General features: G+C 40.0%; 1 protein-coding gene across 1 annotated transcript; it reads right to left on the bottom strand.

The window, feature by feature from the left end:
• Positions 1-2,913: 2,913 nt before the first annotated feature.
• TAF9B (TATA-box binding protein associated factor 9b) lies at positions 2,914-11,677 on the bottom strand. The gene is given in 8 exon segments (XM_033201816.1): positions 2,914-4,926; positions 6,478-6,588; positions 8,877-8,952; positions 9,709-9,843; positions 9,922-10,057; positions 10,828-10,861; positions 10,864-10,912; positions 11,552-11,677. Coding segments are annotated over 8 exon segments (756 nt in total). The 5' UTR covers positions 11,603-11,677; the 3' UTR covers positions 2,914-4,762.
• Between the last annotated feature and the right edge of the window lie 380 nt (positions 11,678-12,057).

Here is a 12,057-nt window from a genome sequence, read left to right as displayed (position 1 = left end):
AACAGTGTTTAAAAAAATTTTCTTTTTCTGTGTATACCCATCAGTGATTCATTCCCAAATCTTCCAGAAGTGTGTCTCAATATATTAAAACATATTTAATAATCCTTGTTAGAGTTATCCCTGCAGGAGTCCTTGGTGCTCCTTTTCCAATTGGTACTTGATGCCCTCTAAGTAAGCTGTACAGCTAGCTATTGCTCTGGGATTTCATATAACCTTCTTGGGGATTTCTTTGTTAGACTCCTGTTTTCTGGATTCCCCCTTTTCCCTCTTTCTTGGTCTACTTTTTGTAGAACACAAGACTCTACTAGCTTCCTGAGAAACGGTGCCTGGGAGGCAAGATCTCTAAGACTTTGTAAGTCTGAAAATGTCTTTATTCGACCCGTATGCTTGATTCCTAGTTTGGCTATATATAGAATTTTAGCTTCCTAGTTTGACTATATATAGAATTTTAGCTTGAGTATCACTTTTTGAGACTCGAAGCCACTGTTTCATTGTCACTGTTGAGAATCTAATGGCCATTCGGATTCTTTCATCATCTTTATAATTTTACCTTCCTATCTCTTTCCTGTCCTTTTAATGGAGTTTTGGGAGAGAGCAGAGGTAAACATGACTTCAAAAAGCCATGTCTGACGGGAAATTCTGTGCTGGCAAGATATGTATTTCACCTTTAGGGACAAAGAAATAGTTAAACTTTTGGACAGGACCACAGAGCTACTGAGTAACAGCAGGGATTCAAGTCCAGGTTTGTCTGGTTCCAGTGGCTGATGCTTTTCCAATGTGCCTCCCTCCCTGACATGATGCTTCTAGACTATAGATGCTTCTAGACTCTATCCCTGACACGATGCTTCTAGACTATTTTGTTTAACCCGTGATAGAATAGCAAAAGAAAATTTTGGTGGTTGCTCTGAACAAAACAAATTTGAAAGCTCACGTTTTTTCTTACTTCATTTGTATTTTAGTTAATACTGTGCCCGTATTTGTAGTTAATTTTAAATTGCACTATGTTTCTGCATACCTCTAAGGGTACTCAGGAATTCTAGTCCAATTTTTTTGACTCTTTTTCCTACTGATTACCTTTCCTCCAACATTTAAAAATTATTTCAAATGGAACTGAAAGAAGCATAAACTCCCATAAACCCAGCACCTAGACTCTACAGTTGCCAACATTATCTATCCAACAATCTCCGACTGTACCTTTTAAGTACTTTCTACTGGACTGTTTCCAGTAGAAAGTACTTAAAAAGTACCCCCCATTTATTTGGGTTGTTAACCTAAAGAATGAATGGGGGAAACTCCAGTCGTAAACAACTTGTCAGGCAAATACATTTGAGTTCCTGTTATGTGCTTAAAGACGACGTGATAGAGGGAATATAAGATAGCATTTATGTTCCGAAGGAATTTTTAACCTAGCCAAAGAAGATAGTAGATAACTTGTGTGCATATAAGCTAGAACAGCATAAGGGGCGGGGCATGGTGGCTTATACCTGTAATCCCAGGACTTTGGGAGGCTGAGGCGGGCAGATCACTTGAGGTCAGGAGTTTGGGACCAGTCTGGCTAACATGGTGAAAACCCGTTTCTACCAAAAATACAAAAATTAGTCGGGTGTGGTGGCGGGTGCCTGTAGTCCCAGCTATTGGGAAGGCTGAGGCAGGAGAATCACTTGAACCCGGGAGGTGGAGGTTGCAGTAAGCCGAGATCACACTACTGCACTCCTGCTTGGGTGACAGAGCGAGACTGCCTCATAACAAAAACCCCACAAAACAGTATGAGGATGTGCTTTCTAATTTGGAATTATGAATTATTGGTAAAATATTGCAAAGGTATATGCTTTTAAGTTGTAAATTCACCTTTAACCCTAGACTATGTATATGTGTGTGTTTATATGCAGAAAAAAAAATAATCCCCATGTCGTAAGTGAACAAATTGGTTCTTTAGCTCAGTGTTTTCCTGTTTTCTTCTTCATTTCCAAAATTTCCCTCTAGCACAGGGGTTACACATGATCAAAAAGGAGTATACAATGAAGACACCTTCCTCATTCCCCTGCCTACCAGTTTCCCTCCCCAGAAGCAACCTCTGGAAGACCAGTTTCCTTCAATCTAAGGCTACTTAATATACATAAAGAGGCTGGGCGCGGTGGCTCACGCCTGTAGTCCCAACACTTTGGGAGGCCGAGGTCGGTGGGTCACGAGGTCAGCAGATCGAGACCAGCCTGGCTAACATGGTGAAACCCCGTCTCTACTAAAAATACAAAAAATTAGCCGGGCGTGATGGTGGGCGCCTGTAGTCCCAGCTACTCGGGAGGCTGAGGCAGGAGAATGGCGTGAACCCGGGAGGTGGAGATTGCAGTGAGCTGAGATGGGCCACTGCACTCCAGCCTGGGCAACAGAGTGAGACTGCATAAAGAGCATACCATGTGTGTATATCTGTATATAAATATATTAAAATGTAAATGGTGGCATACCTGCTCTTCTGTAGTTCTGATTAGTGTTTTCTTTCCTGCCTCTTGAGTATTCCCTGTCACTTTGGATCCCTTAGACCATAGTGTGCATCATATCTTTCATTCTCCCCCTGCCCCATGCTGGCTATATTCCTATATTCATACTTAGATTATAGACACTTGTTTGCTACCCATAAAGGGAAGAACTAGAGGTAACAGTGTCCTCACCCCATTTACCATCAGCACATATTTTTAAAAAATTCCACCTAGAAGCTGAAGGACAACAGATTTAAATGCATATTCTTTTACTCATTTTCAATTTGCTTCACTATGATGTGTCACATGCTGATTCCAGATAAAAGCAAGTGATTTTCTGATATATAAATTAACAAGTCTTAATGGCTTTTGGCCATGAGAATTACTGGGCTTTGTTATCTCCCTTGAATCCTTTAAGTAAAAAATGAAAGAGCACTGATAAGCTCAAATTTTTATTAATAACCTTGGTACAAATACAATAATTTCTTATAATCATATAGTATTTTACAATTTTGAAAGAATTTTCACATATACCAATTGAACCCTCACAACAGCCCTGTGAGGTAGGCAGGGTAGGTGTTACTTTCCTACTACTAGTGAGGAGAACAAGGCTAAGAGGTGAAGTAAGGTCACACAGTTGGTAAATGATGGAACTAGGACTAGAACCTAGGCCTCCTGACTTGCTGCCTCCCTGAGAACATTCAAGTAATAATATCCTATGCTATATAATGAATATTTATCTCCTATGATGTTGATCAGGTCTGTTTTTATACATTTTACCTGTTTTTTTTATTACCTTTCCCTAATATCGAAAACACTAAAACTGATGAGACATTTCTTCTCTGTTACTGGACTTTTTCTTAGATATATCAAGCATTATCCTAAGATGAAACTTCTGTTTTGAGGATCCTTGGCTATAAATTCGAAATTATGATACGAACACATTTATTTTACAAAATTCTACAAAAGTACATTGAACTTAAGAAAAACAAAACAGGTGTGTTTATATTTGCAAAAGCTTTGCCATCTTTCCCAATATGACTTTAATATCTGTAAATGGAAAACAGGGTAAAGTGTTCAGTAACATTACAGTATTATTGGGAAACCTATGCAGCGTGCACATCAATGCAAGTCACATCACACTAATTTGTTTTCCTTGTGGGCCTTATAGAGGATGGAGAACCATCAGTGTCTTACTTTCAGGTTTGATCCCGTCTTATATGTGACATCCTCATGTCAACAAGCTAAAAAATGATCTGAATTATACCAATAGGGGGGCTCAAGCAGCAGTGATCAAAACATAGTATGTATGTGGTAAAAAGGAACACTTGTTCTTCAGTGGTTTTGCCTAGGTCCAGTGTAATTACTTATCAAAACATGTTTTAAGCTACAGCATCTCTGTTAAATTTAGAAATGTGAAACATGTAGTTATCAACTTGGAATACGAGACTAAAACTGAATGTAACCCAAAACTACCTGTCAAGCACAGTAAAGCTTAACAGGCATAAAAACTAAGGTGTAAAACCCAACTGCTCTGATATTAAGAGTGAAAACCAGCAAATGCAAACCATCAGGTTAAAGTGAATCACAAAACATTAGGCATGTAGAGCATGTTTTAAAAATAGGAAAATGACACTGAGCTGTATTACCAGGAATGATATTTTTAAAATTCCAGGTATGGCCTTTTACATTTAACAGCAATGGAGAGAAACAAGGCTATGGGGGAAGTGCAGCAAATGAATGGGATCCAGAAAAGGAGTTGAGTTTGGGAGTTAAGGAAGGCAAAGAAACAGATACATTCAAAATGGATTTAGAATCTCTCCTCTAAATCCACCCTTTCCAAAAAATGTTTCCTAAATTGAGAGATTTGGTACAAAAAAAATAAGCTAGTGACAGTAACTATATTACCTTATAAAATAAAGTAGTATTTAAATGTAGATCCGAAATTATGCTGTTAAAGATAAATCTGCTGACCAGGCTGTAGAACCTGAAACTTAGGTGCTGCTATCAGTGATAGAAGGCAGAAAAGTGTCTCAAAAACAGAACTGCCATACTAGGACTCAACATTAATGAAACTATTAAGAAACAAGTACTTAACTGTTTGTAATTGAAGCCTAATGATAAACACATTTGTATGTTTACTAAAGAGATCTAACAGTTTTAACTGATGAAAAATACTGCAGCTACGTTTCAGTCTTAAAACGAGAAGATCTAGAATATTCTAGTTCAGTATACTGAGTTCAAAACCAACTTTCCTTTTGAAATGCATCTAGACTAGACTATATTCCTTACATAATATCATTGTCATCATCTTTTTCATGTTTTCTCTTCAGCGGGTTTGCTTCATTGGCCGTGTTCTGTGACGAAACCATGTTGGTGGTAATAAGAATATTTTTGGGCCCAATCATTGAAGGATTAATCAGAACATTTTGAACTGCAGTTGTTGCAGGAACTGTAAACAGAGAAGAAAGCCCCCCCCAAACCAAGCTATGAATTACCCAGAATCCAAAACATGGTAAAAAGTATACAACAAAGCTGAATGTAATTCTAATACCAATTTCAGTAGCATGAAGTGCAACTATATCATAGAAGAAACACAGGTACTTACACTGCAATGAGCTGAATTAAATTTTAAAAAATATTTTTAATTAGCAAATAATAATTGTATATTTATTGTTAAATTATTACTTTTTTTTTGAGACAGTATTTCGCTCTGTCGTCCAAGCTGGCGTGATCTTGGCTCACTGCAACCTCTGCCTCCTGAGTTCAAGTGATTCTCATGCCCCAGGTTCCCAAGTAGCTGGGATTATAGGCATGTGCCATCATACCTGGCTAATTTTTGTATTTTCAGTAGAGACAGGGTTTCACCATGTTGGCCAGGCTGGTCTCAAACTCCTGGCCTGAAGTGATCCTCCTGCCTCAGTCTCCCAAAGTGCTGGGATTACAGGTGTGAGCCATCGCACCCTGCCAATAATTGTGCATATTTATGGCATATAATGGGATGTTCTGATCTATGTATAGATAAAGATTAAATCAAACATATCTAGTACAAGGTTGAAGAAGTTCTGTGTATTTTAACAACCTAGAATTTCAATTTAGTCATGGGAAACTGCACTGGACTCATCATGCAACATACTAAATAAAGGCCTATGTTCAAGGTCAGGAATCACTTCCCTAATAGGTCAGTATTTTACATAAGTTGCTTATTGTGTGCAGTTAGGTTTCAGAAGATGTGAAATCTAAACATACTTATTAGTAAACTGTGCTATGACAGAATTCTACTTATTCCAGCCGCGTGTGTCTGTGTGTGTGTGTGTGTATCCTATGAACTAAAGATACAGTTTCATTTGAATTTACATTTATGTTCTGGATTGCATACACATATTCATCACTAAGTTTTGTCGCTTTCTTGAGCTTTTACCTTAACTGCTTTTCCTTGAAGATGCCTTAGATTTGTGGATCCTGTTTAGTTCATGGTGTTCTTTGAAAATCTGATGAACACACTGACTACTCTTTTCCTCCTCCCCAAAACATTACATATATAGTAGTCCCCCCTTATCCGCAGTTTCAGCTACTTGTGTTCAACTGCGATCCAAAAATAGATGAGTACAGTACAGTAAGATACTTCGAGAGAGATCACATTCACATATATTTTTTACAGTATGTTGTTGTAATTGTTCTTTTTTTATTATTGTTAATTTCTTGCTGTGCCTAATTTATAAATTAAACCTCATAATTTAGAAAGTTTATAAATTGAACTTTAAAGGTTGTAAATTTAACTGGGGGTCTTGGAACATAATCCCTCAAGGATAAGAGGGGAGACTCTAAAATTTCACAGAATTTTAGAGGGCTCATAGGTCCCTCTGAAGAACCCTGATTTGCAGCATTACTGCCACCTTCCTGTTGGGATATTAAAACAATTTACCTCTTGCTATAGGAACACAAATGGTTCTACAATTTCAAATTATTCACAAATTCTGTTCCCTACCCCCGATCACATTACCTGGTTTGACAGGTGTGGACTGAGAAGGTGGAATCTGCACCGTAAATCTTTGGCTTGTCACTGACATTGGAGTTGCAACTTTATTTGGGACAGACACTGTTTGTGGGGTTGCTGTAGTTACAATAAACAGACCATGTTTGTTAGGTGATTTATACAGATTTATATTCTACACTCAGCTTACCGCAAACTATCTTCAAAGCAAAGGAAACTAATAAAAGGTGAGGAAAAAGTCATTAAAAGTAAGAGCAAAAGAACCTTAAAAAATTTACAAGCTTGCTTAGATGTTACAAAATTCAGTTTAGAATAGTGGTAAAGAATGTAGGCTCTGTAGCCTACCTGAGTTTGAATTCAGGCTCTCACCTACTAGCTGAGTGTCCCTGGGCAAGTTATTTAAATTTTTGTGCCTCAGTTTTCTCCTCTGTAAAATGGGAGATAATATCACCTATTTCATATAATTCTTGTGAAAAGTAAAACTAATCCCTGTAAAACTCTTCAAACAGCATCTGGTACATAGTAAGCACTCAGGTTTAGCTGCATGAAGACATAAAGATGAGAGTTTAACCTACCAGAATAAAGACCCAGGTTTTCTATTTATTACCTTAGTTAGCACTTTTCATCTTGGTCGCTTGCTGAGAAGCAGAAGATGTCATCTATGCCCATGAAACTAAAGCAGAGATCAAATATACCCCTTGAGGTCTCCAGGTGGGCCCAGAAAATTTATTCCCTTTCTGTGTTCAGATACTCCTTAAGCAGAAAAATATCTTGGAGATAACCTAGTCTAAACCCCAAATCATCTAAATTCTACCCATATTCCAAGGTACAACTCAAATACTACCCCGTTTTATAAAACTTTCCTTAATTTTCTCAGTTAAATGTCTTGTATTCTGCCTCTGAAGTTCCCTAATGTCATAGGAGTCATTATTATTATCTTATCTCACTGACTAGATTACAAGCTTGGCTAACATTTTTCATCCTTGTGAGCACACGGCTCTTTTACCTTGCTCCTAATAGCTACTCAACAAATGTTTGCTTAATAAATGTATTTTGCAAGACTCGAAGACTTAATATATACTGACATCATTGCTCTCTCAAAAATACATTTATGGAAATGTATCCATTTCCAATTTTTGTTTGGGGATGCAAGCTATCCAATACATCCCTTCCCCCTGGAACCAGCAGCCTACCAGAGATAGAGTTGCTGAGGACACTACAGTTATCATTTCTAGAGAAAAAGGTGAAGAAAGTCTAAGGGAAGAAAGCTCAAAAGTACGAGAAATCCGGGTTTTACTGCTTTCTCTCCCAAACACAGAAGGTAAGACCTTCCTCTAAAATATCTCCATCCCTAAGTAAGTTTTCCCTGTATTAAGGATCAGTCCAAAGAATTTGGTGAAGCGTAATGAAGCAATGTAAGTATTTATTTTATAAAGAAAAAAGAAAATTCACAGTAGGTGTTTTCTTGGCCTAAGGATTATTAATACATTTAAGCAGGTATGGAGTTCAGGCTTTAAAACTGAACACATTAGACTGTAGATGGAGCCTCCCCAAATTGAACAGAGTAAATACTCAGGTCTTAAGGTCTATATAAATCATTTTATTTTTTTTTTTTTTTGAGACAAGAGTCTTACTCTGTCGCCCAAGCTGGAGTGCAGTGGCATGACCTCGGCTCACTGTAACCTCCGCCTCTTGGGTTCAAGTGATTCTCGTGCCTCAGCCTCCTGAGTAGCTGGGATTACGGGCACCCATCACCATGCCCGGCTAATTTTTGTATTTTTAGTAGAGACGGGGTTTCACCATGTTGGCCAGGCTGGTCTTGAACTCCTGACCTCAAGTGATAGGCCCACCTCGGCCTCCCAAAGTGCTAGGATTACAGGCATGAGCCACCGCACCTGGCCAACTCATTTTAATTTTTTTTTAAAGTTTAAAACTTGCATCTTTAGGCCTGGCGTGGTGGTTAGAATTAAAAACAATTTTTTTCTTTGAGATCCTTAAGATTTTTGTACATCGTAATCTTCTACTGTATTCTCATCAATTTATTTGGAAATTTAAATTTCTAATAAGTAGTCTACTGCCATAAGTGTCTGTGGCACCTTATAGAAGGCATAAAGTACACAGCTAAGAGTAAACTCCTGTTTTTGGTATCAGAGTTTATACCACCAACAATGGGGGCAATATCCAATTTTATACTCATTTGAGATCAGACGTTCCTTGTGGCTTTCTCATTTTGAAAGCAGTAACAGTAACATGTATGTTTATAGTTTTATTAGAGGATGAGTAAAATTATTAATAGTAACACATACACAAGAATTTCTGATTCACTTTTTGATTTGCATTATAGTTCAAAACCAAGTGCTGAGGCACTGCTTTACCAGCCAGAAATGCCATTGTCTCCTCTCACTTACCTATAGTAGGAGTAGTAGGTTTGCTACTAACAGCACCAACACTTAATCGTGGAACTAGTCTCCCTTGGTTAGGTCCCTAGGGGATTTAAAAAGCAAATTAACGTTAAGATAGGACACCTAAATTTACCAGGAATGAAATTAGGATTGCTGATGTAAATGATTATGGATAATCCATGGCAAGAAAGTCCTGTTTTTGTTCTCTCAGTGTTCTAAATCCAACATTTAATCTGGGGTTTGCATAAACATATATACATGTCTTTATATAAAAAGATATGAATACATATATAATCTTATGCAGTATTAAAGTTTAAGATAGAGTCTTATTTGAATGGGGTAACAGCTAACTACTTTGTGATTTGTAATCTTAACTAGTCAATTTCTTAACCCAAAAAAGAAGAAAACTCTTATAGTGGAACTTCAGAAAACAAAGGCAGCCTATTATAGGGAGAACTTTTTCAGTGGTGGGAGGGCTTTAGGTCGTATTTCAGAAAGCTGGCCCAATTCCTGATGGTATCATTCCCTCTATTATTAGGCCTCACTAAAAAACTATGATATAGTGGAAAGATTGGGAGTTATGAGGCTTGGAATCAGTCCTAGCTTTGCTACCAACTTCACAAATGAGTTCAGGCCCCGCTTCCTGATGTGAAAAATGACTGTTGAGTTAGATGAGCACTAAAGTTCCATCTAGCTCAAAAAATTTTTAAAATTAAAAAAAATCGAGTAAGTTATCTTAACCTTTAATCTACTATACTAGCTACAGGAATTTGCTTTTCACAAAGTCCCCTATCATATTCCACCTTTTAAAAAAAGAAAAGTGGCTAAAATTTCTTAACTTTTTAATTAAGGACTTCAGCCTATAGTTTGGAGCTGTTAAGCAGTATCTATCAGGTGGCAGTCTAGGTCCTGCATATGGCTTAATCAGTGGCAAAGGGGTTTGATTTTTCTGCCTTGCGATATCCAGTAAAAACTTAAAAAAAAAATCCTTATTAGAACTACAGTTTAAAAAATTGTAAGTAAAAATAACTTCAAATCCAAGTTTGCTCACATCTCTTGGGGGAGGAGAGGTAAAAGATTGGTCAGCACGACACTGGATTGCCAGTCTCACATCATCTGCATCAACGTTAGGTTTCTTAGCATGGCTCGAATAAATTTTTGCATCATCCAGAATTGTAGTCACAAACCTTTAAGAACAAAACAATGTTTTCTTAAACATATGAAGACAGCTTAATATTTATGGCTACTTAAAAAAAGTTTCCACTAATTTGTAGACAGTTTATAAATTTTGTGGTTTTTTGTAGAGACAGGGTCTCACCATGTTGCCCAGGCATAACTCAAACTCCTGGCCTCCCGCCTCAGCCTCCCGAAGTGCTGAGATTACAGGTGTAAGCTACTGTGCCCAGCCTAAATGCTGATTTTAATAGGTAATTGTCCTGTCTATATGATCAGTTTTAAACAGATATCACAGTATGAATACTACTGTCCCCTAGCATGAACTCCTTTTTAGTTCTGTAGGCTGAATTCTACGATACCGTTAACATAATTTGGTTTAAAATGTTCTTACAAGGCTGGGCGCGGTGGCTTACGCCTGTAATCCCAGCACTTTGGGAGGCCGAGATGGGCGGATCACTTGAGTCAGTAGTTCGAGGCCTGCCTGGGCAATATGGCCAAACTCCCTTTCTACTAAAAATACAAAACTTAGCCGGGCATGGTGGCAAGTGCCTGTAGTCCCAGCTCAGGAGGTTGAGGCATGAGAATCGTTGAACCAGGAGCCGGAGGCTGCAGTGACCCGAGATCCCGCCACTGCCCTCCAGCCTGGGCAACAGCGAGTCCCTGTCTCAAAAAAGAAAAGAAAAGAAAAGAAAAGAGAAAAGGAAAAGAAAAGAAAATGTCCTTACAATAAAAAATACTTTTCTAGTTCACAAGTTAGGCAAGTTTTTGGTGTTTCATTAACTTACGGAAAGCAAATTCCAACATTTGATTTATACCCTTGGTTCATACTCTGTGATTCCCATATCCTTCAGGATCTGTGCCATCACCTGTGGATTCAAATAAAAACGCCAGATGCAGAATTTGGTACTGGAAATCAAGGCTGGACAGAGGGTAGTATTTATATTTATGATACAAGGTTCCCCTTCTTTGGGCTCCAAAGTCCTACTCACCCTTGCCCTCCCAAGTGAGTCAGTGATCACACCAAATCGCATAGTATGCTTTTGCAGAAAACTTTTATTTTTATTTTTTGGCGGGGTTGGGGGCGGGGTGAGGGGCAAAGAGAAGACAAGTTGGCTTCCCCAGCAGAGGCAGGGATAGCTCCAGCTGGTTGTCATTTTTGGCTGTGGCGGCGGGATAAGCTAGCATCAGAACCCTGGACGCAGAGTCAGGGCTGGCAGACAGGTAGAGACCGGGGGGGGGGCGGCAGGGGCCCGTAAGCCCAGGACACATAGCTGGGCAGCGGTTCCGCAAGCTCCGCTGGACCACGACCCTCTGGCAGAGCTTGGCCCGAGCGGCGAGATAGGGGCCGGGGGCTAGGGCGCATCCCCATCACCCTCACCTCCTGACGACCCTGACCAGACTGAAACGAGCGTGCGAGCCCACCCTCAGGCCCTCAGCGTGGCCCTGCCTCGCAGGTCCCTGGTTGCACCTGGCTTCGCGCTCCGCCGCTCATCCTTCCCACTTACCAAGGCATCTCTCGGAGCGTTCTTGGGAGGCGCCATCTTGCCCGACTCCATGTTATCCAGCCACTCGTCATCCGAGGAGAGAGGAGAGACAGAGGAGCTCGCGGGCTCCTCGCTCAGGCTCCACCCCTGCGGGGAGCGGGAGGAGGGAAGAGGAAGGCGGGGTTACGTGCCAGCCGCCGGGGGCGGGAGTTTCAGCAAGACGCTGGCCAGGGGAAGAGAGGCGCTCGGGCGCCGGAACTCAGGATTGAAGAGGCAGGTAATCCTTCCCGTGGAGCCTGCTGGGGGCTAAAAGAAGTAGAGGAGCCGAGAAGCTCGACTCCCCAGAGTTGTTCTCCGGCAAAGGGCACCAAATGGGCCAACCTCACCTTTGCGGGGGTCCCTCCTCACACCTCCATGGCTACCACCTTGGCCCCTTTCGGCTTCCCGAAATTCCAGACCCAGTCAGTGTTAGGGCTGCTTGGTCCAACACAGTTGGACTCGTTACACTTGAATGTCACATCAACAAC

This window comes from Trachypithecus francoisi, unplaced genomic scaffold (assembly GCF_009764315.1).
Source record: "Trachypithecus francoisi isolate TF-2019V2 unplaced genomic scaffold, Tfra_2.0 Lachesis_group6, whole genome shotgun sequence".
Classification (NCBI taxonomy): Eukaryota; Metazoa; Chordata; class Mammalia; order Primates; family Cercopithecidae; genus Trachypithecus; species Trachypithecus francoisi.
This window is presented reverse-complemented; position numbering and strand designations above follow the sequence as displayed.